Consider the following 20,446-nt stretch of genomic DNA (forward strand, 5'->3'; position numbering starts at 1 on the left):
ACAGACCACTTCTCAGTTCCTATGCTTCCTGGCTGATGTTTTGGTCACTTTTGAATGCTGGCGGTGCTCTCACTCTAGTGGTAGCATGAGACGGAGTCTACAACCCACACAAGTGGCTCAGGTAGTGCAGTTCATCCAGGATGGCACATCAATGCGAGCTGTGGCAAAAATGTTTGCTGTGTCTGTCAGCGTAGTGTCCAGAGCATGGAGGCGCTACCAGGAGACAGGCCAGTACATCAGGAGACGTGGAGGAGGCCGTAGGAGGGCAACATCCCAGCAGCAGGACCGCTACCTCCGCCTTTGTGCAAGGAGGTGCACTGACAGAGCCCTGCAAAATGACCTCCAGCAGGCCACAAATGTGGCCTGCTGGAATTAGCTCAAGAATGTATCAGAATATATCGTTATCATACCAGTCATCCATTTATCATTATTACCTCATATCAGTCTCATTCTGATGTCGTTGGCCTCGTAAATCTGCACAAACCCTAGTCTAAATGATGATTCAGCGATACACAAATTGGCTTAATTATTTATTTACTAACTAACTAAACAATAACACAGAAATACATAAACACACACAGTATAGGTTCAATTGATTACTAACATAATGCAATGAAATGTCCCTAGTGGACTAACCCGATGTAGAGGCTTGTTACACAATGGAAAGGGAAAGTGAAAAGTGTTATTGGCTTGTTTATTGTTTACTCCATGTGTAACTCTGTGTTGTTGTCTGTGTCACACTGCTTTGCTTTATCTTGGCCAGGTCGCAGTTGCAATTGAGAACTTGTTCTCAACTAGCCTACCTGGTTAAATAAAGGTGAAATATATATATTTTTAAATAAATAAAAAGGGGTGGGGAAAGAAAGAGCGGGAGAAACAGAGGGGACCCATCTTACATACAGTTGGAAAACTATGCTCATGGAATGTGAATACTTTGCACATGAACGACCGCTCAATCGTAAATAATTGCAATGTATATATTTACGCTTGTATGTCTGTCATCTATCTCTGTTGAAATCGCCCAATGGGGAGTCGTCCAATGCAGGTCTCTGATTGTCCACCAGAGGTCACAGTGTCTTTAGTAGTTGTAGTAGGCTTCTTTGTCTCAGTGTTTGTTAGACTGGATCCTTCAGATGTACCACAATGGTAATGATAGGGAAATCTTCTTCCATCTTCAGTCGAGATTTCTAGACTATTTTACATATACAGCTGCAGACTGTGAATGTCTAGTCTTCACCTTCGTCGAGAGTTTGAGGGTCTTGCCATTTTCTGGTCTCAATGGTTGATTATTCAGGGTACAGCTAGGACCACTTTACACACTGGCAGCCACCCGTCATGTTTTGGTCTCTAGAGATTTTCTTCTTCACGCGTGTTGAGAGTTTCTAACCATTTCGTAACATTCAGAAAATCGTCCCACTTCGCCCCCTTCCTCTCTGGTGGGAGATGGGGGGGCTCTCTTTGATCTTCACCCAGGAGGAAACGTCATGGGATTTGTCATAATCTGTTATATGGTCATAACACTGTCATGACACATATTTCGTCTTGTGACATATATTGCATTATTTTATGGCTAGTTATGACACCTATACAAGAGAATCAAAACCCACAAAACTTACCACACGAGGCAAAACATTCCATTACACCATAGCCTACGTGTCAACAGTATGTTTGTTATATATATATATATATATATATATTTTTTTTTAATTGACCATATTAAATTCTAATTGTAATTGCCCATACATTGATGTCAGACATGCACCTACCCCAATGCTCTTTTGCCGATGACTAGGATAAATGCAGGAGCAGATTTCAGGAGCAGGACAAGACACCCTGTTTTTGACTGATATAAGGGCATGTACGTGATAGGTCTATCTGGCTTACATGATTATGATGGTTCTTGACTGCGTCATAAATTGTATTTTCTTAGTCCAAGTAAAGTGACACAGGATGCTCATAATGCTTCATGACAGTGTCATAAAGTGTATTTTCTACAAGTTATTTCAAATATGATGACAAAACATGACTTTTAAAAATTCATTAAAACAGCAAAAGATTTAAGAAACAAACTAATCAAACGAAAGGAAACTTCTTGGGAGAGAAAAAACAAATTTTAATATATGTGGGATTTGACCAGCCATAAAATAACACAATATATGTCACAACAGGTGTAAATATGGGTCACGACAGTGCTATGACAGGCTATGACAACTGTTATGAAATATTATGACATGGTTATGACACTGGGTGTCAAGTAAAGTGTTACCGAAAAGTGTGTTCCTGGTATTTGGTTAAAGGGGCAATCTGGTATTCAAACGACATAAAAGCAGTCACCGCCCACCACTTTTTCAGCAAGCTGAGGGATGGAACTGGAGAGATGTAACCACTCTCAAATGTATAGATGCGGCTACTAATGAATTCTAAAGCTACTAAAACACATGGGCATTTTTATTGTACAGGTATCGTACTGCACTATAGTACTACCACAAACTAGCCAATTGACATGTTCAGATAAAATGTGGCTGAAACCACGTGCCATTTGGAGAATAGATCTCTGAGAGAGAGGTCTAGGTTAAAGTAAAATGCCAGACATACTACCACTAGCTGTGCCGTGTGAAATTCCACATGCTTATTGGACGAGTTTCCTCTGTGAAGCAACCAGGTATATATATATGTATATACTGCATATACTTTAGTTGTCAGTAGTCACCCAGGTGTTCCATTTAAAACCAAATTGGCATTTGCCTTTTTCTGTCAAATCTCACACTGCTTTGTTGAATCCACTCTGTATTCTGATTCATAGTCATTAACTATTACTCGTACAGGAAACCAGAGTGTTACTGGCTGGAACTGGCTGAGCAGTAATGAAAGCATTTTCTAGATAAAGGCCATTAATTGGTCCATATAGAATGTGTTCAAAATGGCACCCTATTCCCAATATAGTGTACTAGATTTGGCCAGAGCTCTATTGGGCACTGGACAAAGTAGTGCACTATAAAGGGAATAGGGTGCCGTGTGGGGCTCAGATGTAGTGTACTGAAGAAATGACAGGGCAGGAGCACAACTAATGGGGTTCTATTAATACAGACATAGAACATGGATATGGTCGGTACTAAACACATGGGTTTGAAGTAGGGTCTTTAACCTGGTAAGGGGATAAAATCTCTAATGGCCTAGCTTACATCATAGCCTGATCTTACATTACTGTAAGTTGATCATGTGTTATATTATCACTGAATGTGATCGATTTGGTTAATGTGCATTATGCAATCAAGTGTTTTATTATGTACAATTCATTTTGTGGCTCTGCTATCCCGTGAACTGTAACATGGCCACTCAGGAACATTCAATGTCGTCTTGGTAAGTAATTCCAGTGTATATTTGGCCATGCGTTTTAGGTTATTGTCCTGCTGAAAGGTGGATTGGTCTCCCAGTGTCTGTTGGAAAGTAGACTGAACCTGGTTTTCCTCTAGGACTTTGCCTGTGCTTAGCTCTATTCCTTTTCTTTTCATCCAAGAAAATTCCCTAGTCCTTGCCAATGATAAGCATGCCCATAACATGATGCAGCCACCACCATGCTTGAAAATATGAAGAGTGGTACTCCGTAATGTGTTATGTTGGATTTGCCCCAAACATAATGCTTTGTGTTCAGGACAAAAAGTTAATTTCTTTGCCAAGTTCTTTGCAATATTACTTGCCTTATTGCAAATGGGATGCATGTTTTGGAATATTTGTATTCTGTACAGGCTTCCTTTAATTTGTCATTTAGGGCCGGCAGGTAACTGAAAGGTTGCTAGATCGAATCCCCGAGCTGACAAGGTAAAAATCATCATCACCGTCATTGTAAATAAGAATTTGTTCTTAACTGACTTGCCCAGTTAAATAAAGGTTAAATTATTATTATTTAAACTCTACCTGGTTTAAAATCACCATTGGCCTCATGGTGAAATGCCGGAGCCGTTTCCTTCCTCACAGTCAACTGAGTTAGGAAGGACGCCTGTATCTTTGTAGTGACTGGGAGTATTGATACACCATCCAAAGTGTAATTAATAACATCAGCATGCTCAAAGGGATATTTAGTGTTTTGCGGATACTGTATATCAGTCAGGTCTGTCAGTGTCTGCTTTTTTTCTTCTACCCATCTACCAATCGGCGCCCTTCTTTGCGAGGCATTGGAAAACCTACCTGGTCCTTGTTGTTGAATCTGTGCTTGAAATTCACTGCTCAACTGAGGGACCGTACAGATAATTGTATTTGTGTGGTACAGAAATGGGATAGTCATGGAACGTATTATTTTTCTCCTGAACTTATTTAGGCTTGCCATAACAAAGGGGTTGAATACTTATTGACTCAAGACATTTCAGCTTTTTCATTTGGATTAATTTGTAAAAATGTCTAAAAACATAATTCCACTAACATTATGGGGTAGAGTGTGTAGATCAGTGACACAATCTAAATTGAATCAATTTAAAATTTAGGTTGTAATACAACAAAATGTGGAAAAAGGTCAAGGGGTGTGAATACTTTCTGAAGGCACTGTAATTTTCTTCAGCATTACGAATGACAGACACAAACTAGTCTGTAGCTGCAGCACTTCCCGTCCATATTTAGCCACAGACCTGACTGATTGTCTAGCCACCACTCGAAGTGACAAATAACAGTCCATGAAAATAATAACCAATGACCATATAGAAAAAAAAACTGCAACTCTTAAGCGCTAGCTGGCGTAAGACAAGGATATGGTGATATACAGTATCCGCAAAACATCAAACATATCTGCCGGAGTCTGGTCTAGTGGTAAGGCTGCCGCCTCCGAACCACGTATTCCCTTGGCGATGCGAATTCGAGTCTTGAGTTCGGTCTCAGCCACTTTCTGTTTGTGGCCCTCATTCCTGTGTATCTCCCGCTCTACCTTCCCTCTGTCCTGTCATTTAAAAAATATAAAACAGAATTGTTGTCAGCTGTACATTCCCACTTTCCCTCTACTCTCTCTCTCTACAGTGTCTCCTCCATGTCCTCTCCTATGCTGGTGATATTCACAGGTAAGGACTCTCGGAGGGAGATGTCGTCCACCTGCTTGGCTCGCTCGTCTGCCTCCTCTAGGATGGATGGGGGCAGGCTATCCACCTCAGAGTTGCTGAACACGTAGCCGGGCAAGGTGCTGTGGGTGCTGACGCTGTGCCTGGCTTGGCTGCTGCGGTACACATGGCTGGAGAAGAGAGAGGAGGTGCCCGAGATCACGGCCAGCGGCTGGGTCTGACTGGTAGTGTTCTGGTTGAGGCCGTACCGGTAGTTGGCACATGCTGCCGGTTCCTTCCCGTCAAACACCAGGTTCCAGCGAGTCCAGGTCTTCTTGATCTCTGCCTGGACCTGAAGAGAACAAGAGGATTGTGTGGGTCAAGTTATAGTATAGTATGGGTCATGGTATTGTGTGGGTCATGGTATGGGTCAGGATTTTGTATGGTAGCCTATAGTACCAGTCAGGGCAGAAACTTATTTGGGGAGTTCGGACAACTTTTAGAATGGACGCAATGTTAGCGCCTTTGTCCTGAAACCTTTGTTGATGTAACAATACAAGAGCACCTCCGACCATTCTCAATGAAATTACTCGCTGCAAACAAGAAAAACAGAGTAGTGAATTCAAATGTTGTTTTAACCGACTGACATTCACAATGACATTTGTTGACAACACAACACAAGAGACTTGAATACATATTATTGCCAATGCCAAAGTTCCTATTGTGTTGTGGTGCCCACAACTTTCATATTCGCTTTCACTGGACTTTTTCAGAGGTTTTAAAAGCTATCAGAAATAAACAGCCCAACCCAGAAGCGTCAATTATCACTTAGCAACGCACATGGACGAGAGTAGAGGTGCTCTCGGAACATTAAGTTCTAAAGGACCAAACTCTAAATATTGTATATAGGACTAATAAATGTGGAAATTATTGGGGGAAAAGTAGCACTTTATTTTACAGTAGCTACTGTTTTTACAGTGGTATATACCTGGTATTGACCAGCAAGTTATGCAGTAGTAATAATGGGTATTTTCTGGTAGCCTACTTACAATACTTCAAAACCCTGTTTGTGGGTATCACTGATGGGTACAATGCGTACGCACAGCATGAGTGTTCTATTGTTCTAATAAATGACATCACTAAGTTCCATTAGTTCTAATAAGATCTCCCCGCCCCTCTCATAGCTCTAGAGTGTAGAAGACCTTAAACCTTCTGGCCGGGTCTGGTGAACAGTACTCACCTCTCCGTTGCAGTAGCAGTAGATAATGGACACAAAGAAACCCTGCGAAGAGATGAAAGCGAGGAAGGTTATAGGCATGTGTTGAAAGCTCAAATTCCCACTGACAGTATAAATGATGTGACATTCTCTACAAATGAGAGGTGTCCATGACCTTTGGAGAATAATATCGACATGATGTGCTCAGGAAAGAGAGCTCTTAAAGAAAAACAAAAGACAATGGATTGTATTTTTAGTTTTTTTCAAAAGTAGTGTAATGTTAAGATAAAACCATGTCCCACGACATCAGTTGTGTTGTGTATATCCAGCTATACACTTCAATCCCAAATGAATGGAAAAGATGAGCACCATCTAATTTCCTGGTTTTATCTGGTGCTCATCTTTTCATTCATTTATTCATAGCTGGATTTGCACATGTCATGAGATGTGGTTTCATCTTGACATAAGACTACATTAGAGGTCAGAAAACATCTGAAATAATTGAAAGTGTAATGTCCCTTTAAGCTATAATGCTCAAATTCTCACATTTAAAATCGTATCAATATTGCTTTCAAGTGCTGAGCGATTAACTGAAATTTCAGTTATTTTTTTAAAAACAAATAATTTACTAATTAGTTCAATTATTTGAATTTGATTTCATTCCGTTTTTTTTCTGTGAGCTCAATGCGCATTTTCTCACTGTAGTTTCTCGAATAGAGATACATCAGATCAAGCCCGAACTGTGCAATGTAGTAGGGAGTTGTAGTTTACAACAGGCCAATATTCAACATAGTTTAGAGCAGAAAAAGTGGTAATTAACTACAATGACCATAATCCATTGTGCGCCTACTTGTCCGGAGACCGAGAGAAGAATGCACAATCAAGAGGGATGGAGCAGTTGCTTCACGAGGTATCTCTACCTGAAAATACATGATCGATAGTATTCAATTATTCATAAAAGTATTTTTTTTAAATAATTTAACCGATTCGACCTCAAAAAGCACTAATTGCTCAGCACTATTGCTTTCTACAGTTTTAAAGCTATTAGCAATGGACAATACAGTGCATTCGGAAAGTGTTCAGACCTCTTGAATTTACGTTACTGCCGTATTCTAAAATTGATTACATTGCTTTTTCCCCCCTCATCAAGCTACACACAATACCCCATAATGACAAAGCAAACAGGTTCAGACATTTTAGCAAATGTATAAAAAAAAAATATAAAAAAATATCACATTTGCATAAGTATTCAGACCCTTTACTCAGTACTTTGTTGAAGCACCTTTTGCAGTGATTACAGCCTTGAGTCTTCTTGGGTATGACGCTACAAGCTTGGAAAACCTGTATTTGGGGAGTTTCTCCCATTCTAATCTGCAAATCCTCAAGCTCTGTCAAGTTGGATGGGGAGCGTTGCTGCAGAGCTATGTTTGATCGGGTTCAAGTCCAGGCTCTGGCTGTGCCACTCAAGAACATTCAGAGACTTGTCCCGAAGCCACTCCTGCGTTGTCTTGGCTGTGTGCTTAGGATCATTGTCCTGTTGAAAGGTGAACCTTCATTCCAGTCTGAGGTCCTGAGCGCTCTGGAGCAGGTTTTCATCAAGGACCTCTCTGTACTTTGCTCCGTTCATCTTTCCCTCGATCCTGACTAGTGTCCCAGTCCCTGACGCTGAAAAATCCCCACAGCATGAGTCACATGCGCCGAATACAACAGGTGTAGTAGACCTTACAGTGAAATGCTTACTTACAAGCTCTTAAACAACAATGCAGTTAAGAAAAGTGTTAAGTAAAAAATATAAAAGTAACAAGTAATTAAAAGAGCAGCAGTAAAATAACAATAGCAAGGCTATGTACCGGGAATACCGGCACAGAGTCAATGTGCGGGGGCACCGGTTAGTCGAGGTAATTGAGGTAATATGTACATGTAGGTAGAGTTAAAGTGACTATGCATAGATAACAAACAGAGTAGCAGCAGTGTAAAAGGGGGGGGGGGGCAATACAAATAGTCTGGGTAGCCATTTGATTAGCTGTTCAGGAGTCTTATGGCTTGGGGGTAGAAGCTGTTAAGAAGCCTTTTGGACCAAGACTTTGTGCTCCGGTACTGCTTGCCATGCGGTAGCAGAGAGAACAGTCTATGACTAGGGTGGCTGGAGTATGACAATTTTTAGGGCCTTCCTCTGACACAGCCTGGCATAGAGGTCATGGATGGTAGGAAGCTTGGCCCCAGTGATGTACAGGGCCGTACGCACTACGCTCTGTAGTGCCTTGCAGTCGGAGGCCAAGCAGTTGACATATCAGGCAGTGATGCAACCCGTCAGGATGCTCTCGATAGTGTAGCTGGAACTTTGAGGATCTGAGGACTCATGGCAAATCTTTTCAGTCTCCTGAGGGGGAATAGGCTTTGTCGTGCCCTCTTCACAACTGTCTTGGTGTATTTGGACACCAAGGAACTTGAAGCTCTCAACTTGCCTGTTGATGAGAATGGGGGCGTGCTCGGTCCTCCTTTTTCTGTAGTCCACAATCATCTCCTTTGTCTTGATCATGTTGAGAGAGAGGTTGTTGTCCTGGCACCACACTGCCAGGTCTCTGACCTCCTCCCTGTAGACTGTCTCATTGTTGTTGGTGATCAGGCCTACCACTGTTGTGTCGACAGCAAACTTAATGATGGTGTTGGAGTTGTGCTTGGCCATGAAGTCATGAGTGAACAGGAGGGGACTGAGTATGCATCCTTGAGGGGCCCCTGTGTTGAGGATCAGTGTGGCAGATGTGTTGTTACCTACCTTTACCACCTGGGGGCGGCCCGACAGGAAGTCCATGTTTCAGTTGGAGAGGGAGGAGTTTAGTCCCATTGTCCTTAGCTTAGTGATGAGCTTTGAGGGCACTATGGTGTTGAACGCTGAGCTGTAGTCAATGAATAGAATTCTCACATAGGTGTTCCTTTTGTCCAGGTGGGAAAGGGCAGTGTGTAGTGCAATCTGTGGATCTGTTTGGGCGGTATGCAATTTGGAGTGGGTCTAAGGTTCCTGGGATAATGGTGTTGATATGAGCCAGCCTTTCAAAGCACTTCATGGCTACAGACGTGAGCGCTACGGGTCGGTAGTCATTTAGGCAGGTTACCTTAGTGTTCTTGGGCACATGGACTATGGTGGTCTGCTTGAAAAATGTTGGTATTATAGACTCAGGTCAGGGACAGGTTGAAAATGTCAGTAAAGACACTTGCCAGTTTGTCAGCGCATGCTCGGAGTACACATCCTGGTAATTCCTTCTGGCCCTGCTGCCTTGTGAAGGTTGACCTGTTTAAAGGTCTTACATCGACTACGGAGAGCGTGATCACACAGTCGCCCGGAACAGCTGATGCTCTCATGCATGTTTCAGTGTTACTTGCCTCGAAGCGAGCATAGAAGTAATTTAGCTCGCCTGGTAGGCTTGTGCCACTGGGCAGCTCATGGCTGTGCTTTCCTTTGTAGTTTGCAAACTCTGCCACATCCGATGAGGGTCGGAGCCGGTGTAGTACGATTCAATCTTGGTCCTGTATTGACGCTGTCGTGTCTTTGGCTATGCCGGATTAAGTGATATGACATGCTATTCTAAAAAATAATTTCTCTGTAATTAATATTACCTGATTAAGCTAATCATGTAAATGTAATTAACTAGAAAGTCGGGGTACCGCGAACGAATGTTTATAGAGCTGTTATCTTCTGAATAAACTCTTAAAGATCTAGTAATCTTTTACATCAGTAGCAGTCATATTTAATCCTCGCCTTATTCAGTCTCATCTGAAAGTTGTAAATTCTTGGTTATCTTCACGAACCCTGGCTAACAAGTCGAATCAGCAATACAAAATTTGGTTTAATTATTTATTTACTAAATACCTAAATAATCACACAGAATTACATCTACACAGAATGGATCATACATTGATTACAAATTATGTCATAAAGGAAAACGGGATGACTGAGGAGCAAAAAGGTTTTGTCTCTATCGGGCCGTAGGCAGTTATGCTATCGTAAATACAGTATCTTATGCATTCTAAATAACCGCCCATTTGAAAAAGGAGAATGCAATAAATATTTACTCTGAGCTGCGCTTCGGTAGATTGGTTGTCGATAGAAGGCGGGTTGGTCCAGCATGGATCTCTGGTCCTCTGAAGAATGTCTCTGGTGGTAAACTGGATACGTTGTAGTATCGTTGTGTGTGTTAGACAGATACGTCGTCCGTCCTTTCCTAGCCCACGTTTACAGCGACTGCTGCTAACTCAACGGCCAGGAAGTATCACTTCTGGAGTGAATAAGAGTTCAAAGTTCATACCAAGTTGCCATACTTTTAAGCTCATGCTATATTCTGGCTGGTATAGTCAAAATTCATCCTTTCAGCGTGTTGACCGTCATCTTCACGTTGAAATTCAATGCTAATTTTGTTAGGTTATTATCTGAGTACAGTTACAGTTTATGTCGTCCTATCATCAGTAATAATGTCTCAGACGCCAACTGATCTGACATCATATTCATTAAGTACCAACGCATATTTTCAGCTGGTTGGATTACTGAAATATGGTTCAGTTTCCCACCTTTTGATGTTACCAGACTCTCCATGTTAACAAAGGGATTTTCAAGTCACATCGGTAGAGTAGAGAGAGGGTAAGGTATTTATGGGGGTCATAAACCTCCCCCATCAGGCCAACGTCATGACAACGCTTTTCATGTTTGATGTTTCGGCGGAGGGAATACCGGGATTTCTTATAAGCTTCAGGGTTAGAGTCCCGCTCTTTGAAAGGGACAGCTCTACCCTTTAGCTCAGTGCGGATGTTGCCTGTAATCCATGGCTTCTGGTTGGGGTATGTAAGTACATGTGGTGTGGTGTACTCCTCAATGCCATCAGAAGAATCCCAGAACATATTCCAATCTGTGTTAGCAAAACAGTCCTGTAATTTAGCATCTGCTTCATCTGACCACCTTTTTATTGACCGAGTCACTGGTACTTCCTGCTTTAGTTTTAGCTTGTAAGCAGGAATCAAGAGGATATAATTATGGTCAAATTTGCCAAATGGAGAGCTTTGTACACGTCTCTGTGTGTGGAGTAAAGGTGGTCTAGAGTTTGTTTTCCCTCTGGTTGCACATTTAACATACTGGTAGAAATGAAGTAAAACAGATTTAAGTTTCCCTGCATTAAAGTCCCCCGGCCACTAGGAGAGCTGCTTCTGGATGAGCTGCCTCTGGAGGAGCGTTTTCCTGTTTGCTTATGGACGTATACAGCTCATTGAGTGCGTCCTTAGTGCCAGCATTGGTTTGTGGTGGTAAATAGACAGCTACGAAGAATATAGATAAAAACTCTTGGTAAATAGTGTGGTCTACAGCTTATCATGAGATACTCTACTTCAGGCAAGCAAAACCTTGAGACTTTCTTAGATTTCGTGCGCCAGCTGTTGTTTACAAATATACATAGACCGCCACCCCTTGTCTTACCAGAGGCGCCTGTTCTATCCTGCCGAAAAAGCGTAAAACCCGCCAGCTATATGTTATTCATGTCGTCGTTCAGCCACGACTCTGTGAAACATAAGATAATACAGTTAATGTCCCGTTGGTAGGATATACATGCTCGTAGCTCGTCTATTTTATTATCCAATGATTGTATGTTGGCTAATAGGACCGATGGTAAAGGCAGATTACCCACTCGCCGTCAGATCCTTACAAGGCACCCAGACCTACAGTGGGGAGAACAAGTATTTGATACAGGTTTAGGTATTGATTTTGCAGGTTTTCCTACTTACAAAGCATGTAGAGGTCTGTCATTTTTATCATAGGTACACTTCAACTGTGCAAAATGCAAATGAATTACTTAAAAATCATACAATGTGATTTTCTGGATTTTGTTTTAGATTCCGTCTCTCACAGTTGAAGTGTACCTATGATAAAAATGACAGACCTCTACATGCTTTGTAAGTAGGAAAACCTGCAAAATCGGCAGTGTCTCAAATACTTGTTCTCCCCACTGTATGTCCCCGATATCTCCGTCTCTTTCTCCTGCGAATGACGGGGATGAGGGCCTTGTCGGGTGTCTGGAGTAAATCCGTCGCATCTGACTTGTTATTGAAAGAATCTTCTTCCAGTACGGGGTGAGTAATCGCTGTCCTGATTTCTACAAGCTCTTTTCGGTCATAAGAGACGGTGGCAGAAATATTATGTACAAAATAAGTTGCGAAAAAACCCACGCAATAGCACAATTGGTTAGGGGACTGTAAAATGGCAGCCATCTCCGCTGGCACCATTCATGTGAAAGGGATGATGCTGCCACCACCATGCTTCACCGTAGAGATGGTGACAGGTTTCCTCCAGACGTGACGCTTGGCATTCAGGCCAAAGAGTTCAATCTTGGTTTCATCAGACCAGAGAATCTCGTTTCTCATGTCCTTTAAGTGCCTTTTGGCAAACTCCAAGCGGGCTGTCATGTGCCTTTTACTGAGGAGTGGTTTCCATCTTGCCACTCTACCATTAAAGCCTGATTGGTGGAGTGCTGCAGAGATGGTTGTCCTTCTGGAAGGTCTCCACAGAGGAACTCTGGAGCTCTGTCAGAGTGACCATTGGGTTCTTGGTCAACTCCCTGACCAAGGCCCTTCTCCCCGTGATTGCTCAATTTGGCCGAGGGCCCAGCTCTAGGAAGAGTCTTGGTGGTTCCAAACTTCATCCATTTTAGAATGATGGAGGCCACTGTGTTCTTGGGGACCTTCAATGCTGCAGACATTTTTTTGCACCCTTCCCCAGATCTGTGTCTCGACACAATCCTGTCTCGTAGCTCTACGGACAATTCCTTCGACCTCATGGCTTGGTTTTTGCTCTGACATGCACAGTCAACCGTGGGAGCCAATATAGACAGATGTGCCTTTCCAAATCATGTCCAATCAATTGAACTTACCACAGATGGACTCCAATCAAATTTTAGAAACATCTTAAGGATGATCAATGGAAACAAGATTCACCTGAGCTCAATTTCGAGTCTCATAGCAAAGGATCTGAGTACTTATGTAAATGTGTATTTTACATGCAATACAAAGCAGGATCCCCAATTGGGGTGAATGCAAGCACCTGGAAAGAGTTGAAAAAGAGCTCACAGTACATTCGGACCTCCCATCCGACCCCTTTGAACGAGTGTGGCATGCCCACAAACACTATGTAGTGGACCCCGAACACCAGCACCAGCACTAGAGTGGACTTAGCCAGTTTCCTGTAAAAGAGACAGTAGAAAACTGTATAATCCTATTATGAGGGAATCCTTTGTGCAGCATCAGACAAAAATCTAATACAATACAGAACATAAGGCCAGGGCAGGCAAAATCAATCTCTGGAGGGCTGTGTCTGCTGATTTTTGTTTTTTCCATTTAAATTGTGTCCATTTAAGATCTATACAACTGGCTGAGGGGAGTTCTTAATCAATGACCAATGAATGATTGATCAATCAAGTACAAGGGATTGAGTTTGACACCCCTGCATTAGGCTGTATGAGAAAGCGTACTGTCCATGATATGTGTCCGGTAAAGTGCATGCGCTACGTGTCTGGTAAAGTGCATGCGTTATGTGTCCGGTAAAGTGCATGCGCTACGTGTCCGGTAAAGTGCATGCGTTATGTGTCTGGTAAAGTGCATGCACTACGTGTCTGGTAAAGTGCATGCGCTACGTGTCTGGTAAAGTGCATGCGCTACGTGTCTGGTAAAGTGCATGCGCTACGTGTCTGGTAAAGTGCATGCGCTACGTGTCTGGTAAAGTGCATGCACTACGTGTCTGGTAAAGTGCATGCGCTACGTGTCTGGTAAAGTGCATGCACTACGTGTCTGGTAAAGTGCATGCACTACGTGTCTGGTAAAGTGCATGCGCTACGTGTCTGGTAAAGTGCATGCGCTACGTGTCTGGTAAAGTGCATGGGCTACGTGTCTGGTAAAGTGCATGCGTTACGTGTCCGGAAAAGTGCATGCGCTACGTGTCTGGTAAAGTGCATGCGCTACGTGTCTGGTAAAGTGCATGGGCTACGTGTCCGGAAAAGTGCATGCGTTTCGTGTCCAGGAAAGTGCATGCATTACGTGTCCGGAAAAGTGCATGCGTTACGAGTCCGGAAACGTGCATGCGTTTCGTGTGCGTTAAAGTGCATGCGATGTGTGACTGGAAAAGTGCATGTGATGTGTGTCCGGAAAAGTGCATGTGGTGGTGATGGGGTTTGAGAGGGACAGGATGGAAAAGACATGGGTCAAGCTCAACCACATGCATCGAGCTAAAATAAAGATGGCTGCCAAGAAGTTCAATTATCTGACAGTCCCTTGCAGTGCTTGACTTGGACTGAAATATATGCCAGTACTCATTTTGGGTGCCGGTATTGTTTACATTTAGGTGCAGGAGTTCCGCATTAAGTTTGAGGTAATATTCTATAAGAGGAAGAGGAGCTCAAGCAGCAGAACATTTCAGGTGCCGGTACTCCGCTCCGGTGAGCTCCGGCCCGAGTCAAGCACTACTCCCTTGAGCACTTTCCAAAAACAATCCCCTCAACAGATTTGTGATACAAATGTCAATAGCCAAGGATGATTACACATTGCAATCTGCACGTTAACATCAATATCGAGCCAACCTTTGCATCTAAATTGTTCAAAGACACTCAGCAGTTTAAAAAAAATGGAATAAATCACAGCTAGAGAAAGAGTTAGATGAAGTAGAGTGAGGGAGAGAGCAAGAGGAAAACCGTCTACATTCCCTATATTGTGCACTACTTTTGACCATAGCCTTATCAGTGATAATCCTATCTACACCTGTGGGAATGGAGCGGCTCAAGAGACAACCTGGATCTGATGTCGTGTCTGTTTACTAATGACTGACAGGAGGGTTAACCCCTCAGCCTTCAGCCTCGGCACAGACCTGCCAACCAACACATTACCCCAGACAGGAGTGGGAATTAAACAAAGACTCAGGCAGCCCTATAGGGATGGCTTCACAGAATGTCAAAATGTGTCTTGCACTTAGATATGAGAAGAGCGTGTACAAACACTGCAGCTGGGACACTGAGCTGTCAACCTCTGCAGTGAACAGAGTAGTCAGGAAGTCCAGCAGCATCATCAAGGACCCCACTCACCCCAGCCACGGAATGTTCTCTCCCGAAATGGTTCCTGGCCCAACGCTTTTAACCGCTAGGCTACCCGCCGCCCACAACTGGCTTTAATAGACCAGTGGAGGCTGCTGAGGGGAGGACGTCTCATAATAATGGCAGGAACGGAGTCAATGGATTGGTATCAAACACCTGGTTCAGACTGCGTATTGATGTAAAAATAAGCTTTTTGCCTGACCGTAATGCATTATGGGAGTCATGTTCAATTAATCTTTTCCAAAACACATATTAGAAAATAAAATATGCATTCTCTCATGGCTACGACACAATACATTTAATAAAATCCCAACATTTCAACAGCTAAGCTGCCTTCAGGGTTTCGGGACACAGATGAACCCGCTTTAAATTCATAACACAGCCTGTATCCTCAGCCTCAGTAGATGACGTGTTTGCAAACATAAACAAATGGATCGTGAATATAAAAGAAAATGAGTTAACTCAAAGGCACATTTAGAATATGATATTTATATAAAAAAGGCACATTTACTGAAAAGTGGTATTTACAATATCTAATGTTTTTTCCTACAAAATCACATAAATGAGATTGACTAAAGCAACAAGGCACTAATGAGACATCAACCCTACCTGCATTGCTTCCGAGTGTCAAATCTCCCAGCATTTGTCTCTCTGATTTTTGTGGCCAGCACTCTCACAATATTCACAAACAAAATAAAGTTGAGCTGAAAATCAAATCAAAACAAGCACGATTCAATGCTCATTGTAGTAGTTCTACCGTTCTGTAGGTGACATGGTCAGATTGTCTCATTGTGTCTCATTGTAGTAGTTCTACCGTTCTGTAGGTGACATGGTCAGATTGTCTCATTGTAGTAGTTCTACCATTCTGTAGGTGACATGGTCAGATTGTCTCATTGTAGTAGTTCTACCGTTCTGTAGGTGACATGGTCAGAGTGTCTCATTGTAGTAGTTCTACCGTTCTGTAGGTGACATGGTCAGATTGTCTCATTGTAGTAGTTCTACCGTTCTGTAGGTGACATGGTCAGATTGTCTCATTGTAGTAGTTCTACCGTTCTGTAGGTGACATGGTCAGATTGTCTCATTGTGTCTCATTGTAGTAGTTCTACCGTTCTGTAGGTGACATGGTCAGATTGTCTCATTGTAGTAGTTCTACCGTTCTGTAGGTGACATGGTCAGATTGTCTCATTGTAGTAGTTCTACCGTTCTGTAGGTGACATGGTCAGATTGTCTCATTGTAGTAGTTCTACCGTTCTGTAGGTGACATGGTCAGAGTGTCTCATTGTAGTAGTTCTACCGTTCTGTAGGTGACATGGTCAGATTGTCTCATTGTGTCTCATTGTAGTAGTTCTACCATTCTGTAGGTGACATGGTCAGATTGTCTCATTGTGTCTCATTGTAGTAGTTCTACCGTTCTGTAGGTGACATGGTCAGATTGTCTCATTGTAGTAGTTCTACCGTTCTGTAGGTGACATGGTCAGATTGTCTCATTGTAGTAGTTCTACCGTTCTGTAGGTGACATGGTCAGATTGTCTCATTGTAGTAGTTCTACCGTTCTGTAGGTGACATGGTCAGATTGTCTCATTGTGTCTCATTGTAGTAGTTCTACCGTTCTGTAGATGACATGGTCAGATTGTCTCATTGTAGTAGTTCTACCATTCTGTAGATGACATGGTCAGATTGTCTCATTGTAGTAGTTCTACCGTTCTGTAGGTGACATGGTCAGATTGTCTCATTGTAGTAGTTCTACCGTTCTGTAGGTGACATGGTCAGATTGTCTCATTGTGTCTCATTGTAGTAGTTCTACCATTCTGTAGGTGACATGGTCAGATTGTCTCATTGTGTCTCATTGTAGTAGTTCTACCGTTCTGTAGGTGACATGGTCAGATTGTCTCATTGTAGTAGTTCTACCGTTCTGTAGGTGACATGGTCAGATTGTCTCATTGTAGTAGTTCTACCGTTCTGTAGGTGACATGGTCAGATTGTCTCATTGTAGTAGTTCTACCGTTCTGTAGGTGACATGGTCAGATTGTCTCATTGTGTCTCATTGTAGTAGTTCTACCGTTCTGTAGGTGACATGGTCAGATTGTCTCATTGTAGTAGTTCTACCGTTCTGTAGGTGACATGGTCAGATTGTCTCATTGTAGTAGTTCTACCGTTCTGTAGGTGACATGGTCAGATTGTCTCATTGTAGTAGTTCTACCGTTCTGTAGGTGACATGGTCAGATTGTCTCATTGTGTCTCATTGTAGTAGTTCTACCATTCTGTAGGTGACATGGTCAGATTGTCTCATTGTAGTAGTTCTACCGTTCTGTAGGTGACATGGTCAGATTGTCTCATTGTAGTAGTTCTACCGTTCTGTAGGTGACATGGTCAGATTGTCTCATTGTGTCTCATTGTAGTAGTTCTACCGTTCTGTAGGTGACATGGTCAGATTGTCTCATTGTAGTAGTTCTACCGTTCTGTAGATGACATGGTCAGATTGTCTCATTGTAGTAGTTCTACCGTTCTGTAGGTGACATGGTCAGATTGTCTCATTGTAGTAGTTCTACCGTTCTGTAGGTGACATGGTCAGATTGTCTCATTGTGTCTCATTGTAGTAGTTCTACCGTTCTGTAGGTGACATGGTCAGATTGTCTCATTGTAGTAGTTCTACCGTTCTGTAGATGACATGGTCAGATTGTCTCATTGTAGTAGTTCTACCGTTCTGTAGGTGACATGGTCAGATTGTCTCATTGTAGTAGTTCTACCATTCTGTAGGTGACATGGTCAGATTGTCTCATTGTAGTAGTTCTACCGTTCTGTAGGTGACATGGTCAGATTGTCTCATTGTAGTAGTTCTACCGTTCTGTAGGTGACATGGTCAGATTGTCTCATTGTAGTAGTTCTACCGTTCTGTAGGTGACATGGTCAGATTGTCTCATTGTAGTAGTTCTACCGTTCTGTAGGTGACATGGTCAGATTGTCTCATTGTAGTAGTTCTACCGTTCTGTAGGTGACATGGTCAGAGTGTCTCATTGTAGTAGTTCTACCGTTCTGTAGGTGACATGGTCAGATTGTCTCATTGTAGTAGTTCTACCGTTCTGTAGGTGACATGGTCAGATTGTCTCATTGTAGTAGTTCTACCGTTCTGTAGATGACATGGTCAGATTGTCTCATTGTAGTAGTTCTACCGTTCTGTAGGTGACATGGTCAGATTGTCTCATTGTAGTAGTTCTACCGTTCTGTAGGTGACATGGTCAGATTGTCTCATTGTGTCTCATTGTAGTAGTTCTACCGTTCTGTAGGTGACATGGTCAGATTGTCTCATTGTAGTAGTTCTACCGTTCTGTAGGTGACATGGTCAGATTGTCTCATTGTGTCTCATTGTAGTAGTTCTACCGTTCTGTAGGTGACATGGTCAGATTGTCTCATTGTAGTAGTTCTACCGTTCTGTAGGTGACATGGTCAGATTGTCTCATTGTAGTAGTTCTACCGTTCTGTAGGTGACATGGTCAGATTGTCTCATTGTGTCTCATTGTAGTAGTTCTACCGTTCTGTAGGTGACATGGTCAGATTGTCTCATTGTAGTAGTTCTACCGTTCTGTAGGTGACATGGTCAGATTGTCTCATTGTAGTAGTTCTACCGTTCTGTAGGTGACATGGTCAGATTGTCTCATTGTAGTAGTTCTACCGTTCTGTAGGTGACATGGTCAGATTGTCTCATTGTAGTAGTTCTACCGTTCTGTAGGTGACATGGTCAGATTGTCTCATTGTAGTAGTTCTACCGTTCTGTAGGTGACATGGTCAGATTGTCTCATTGTAGTAGCTCTACCGTTCTGTAGGTGACATGGTCAGATTGTCTCATTGTAGTAGTTCTACCGTTCTGTAGGTGACATGGTCAGATTGTCTCATTGTAGTAGTTCTACCGTTCTGTAGGTGACATGGTCAGATTGTCTCATTGTAGTAGTTCTACCGTTCTGTAGGTGACATGGTCAGATTGTCTCATTGTGTCTCATTGTAGTAGTTCTACCGTTCTGTAGGTGACATGGTCAGATTGTCTCATTGTAGTAGTTCTACCGTTCTGTAGGTGACATGGTCAGATTGTCTCATTGTAGTAGTTCTACCGTTCTGTAGGTGACATGGTCAGATTGTCTCATTGTAGTAGTTCTACCGTTCTGTAGGTGACATGGTCAGATTGTCTCATTGTAGTAGTTCTACCGTTCTGTAGGTGACATGGTCAGATTGTCTCATTGTAGTAGTTCTACCGTTCTGTAGGTGACATGGTCAGATTGTCTCATTGTGTCTCATTGTAGTAGTTCTACCGTTCTGTAGGTGACATGGTCAGATTGTCTCATTGTAGTAGTTCTACCGTTCTGTAGATGACATGGTCAGATTGTCTCATTGTAGTAGTTCTACCGTTCTGTAGGTGACATGGTCAGATTGTCTCATTGTAGTAGTTCTACCGTTCTGTAGGTGACATGGTCAGATTGTCTCATTGTGTCTCATTGTAGTAGTTCTACCGTTCTGTAGGTGACATGGTCAGATTGTCTCATTGTAGTAGTTCTACCGTTCTGTAGGTGACATGGTCAGATTGTCTCATTGTAGTAGTTCTACCGTTCTGTAGGTGACATGGTCAGATTGTCTCATTGTAGTAGTTCTACCGTTCTGTAGGTGACATGGTCAGATTGTCTCATTGTAGTAGTTCTACCGTTCTGTAGGTGACATGGTCAGATTGTCTCATTGTAGTAGTTCTACCGTTCTGTAGGTGACATGGTCAGATTGTCTCATTGTGTCTCATTGTAGTAGTTCTACCGTTCTGTAGATGACATGGTCAGATTGTCTCATTGTAGTAGTTCTACCGTTCTGTAGGTGACATGGTCAGATTGTCTCATTGTGTCTCATTGTAGTAGTTCTACCGTTCTGTAGGTGACATGGTCAGATTGTCTCATTGTAGTAGTTCTACCGTTCTGTAGGTGACATGGTCAGATTGTCTCATTGTAGTAGTTCTACCGTTCTGTAGGTGACATGGTCAGATTGTCTCATTGTAGTAGTTCTACCGTTCTGTAGGTGACATGGTCAGATTGTCTCATTGTAGTAGTTCTACCGTTCTGTAGGTGACATGG

The 20,446-nt window shown here is 42.6% G+C and overlaps 1 protein-coding gene across 1 annotated transcript in view; it reads right to left on the reverse strand.

Annotated features, from left to right (window-relative positions):
• Positions 1-517: 517 nt before the first annotated feature.
• LOC129840428 (parathyroid hormone 2 receptor-like) overlaps positions 518-20,446 on the reverse strand; it is a 91,836-nt gene continuing 71,907 nt past the window's right edge. The window contains exons 10-13 of the mRNA XM_055908317.1: positions 15,954-16,048; positions 13,310-13,448; positions 6,259-6,300; positions 518-5,370 (exon numbers count right to left, since the gene is read on the reverse strand). Coding sequence (XP_055764292.1) covers positions 4,996-5,370; positions 6,259-6,300; positions 13,310-13,448; positions 15,954-16,048 — 651 coding nt within the window. The 3' untranslated portion in view covers positions 518-4,995. The remainder of the gene's footprint in view (positions 5,371-6,258; positions 6,301-13,309; positions 13,449-15,953; positions 16,049-20,446) is intronic.

This window comes from Salvelinus fontinalis, chromosome 41, assembly GCF_029448725.1.
Source record: "Salvelinus fontinalis isolate EN_2023a chromosome 41, ASM2944872v1, whole genome shotgun sequence".
Taxonomy (NCBI): domain Eukaryota; kingdom Metazoa; phylum Chordata; class Actinopteri; order Salmoniformes; family Salmonidae; genus Salvelinus; species Salvelinus fontinalis.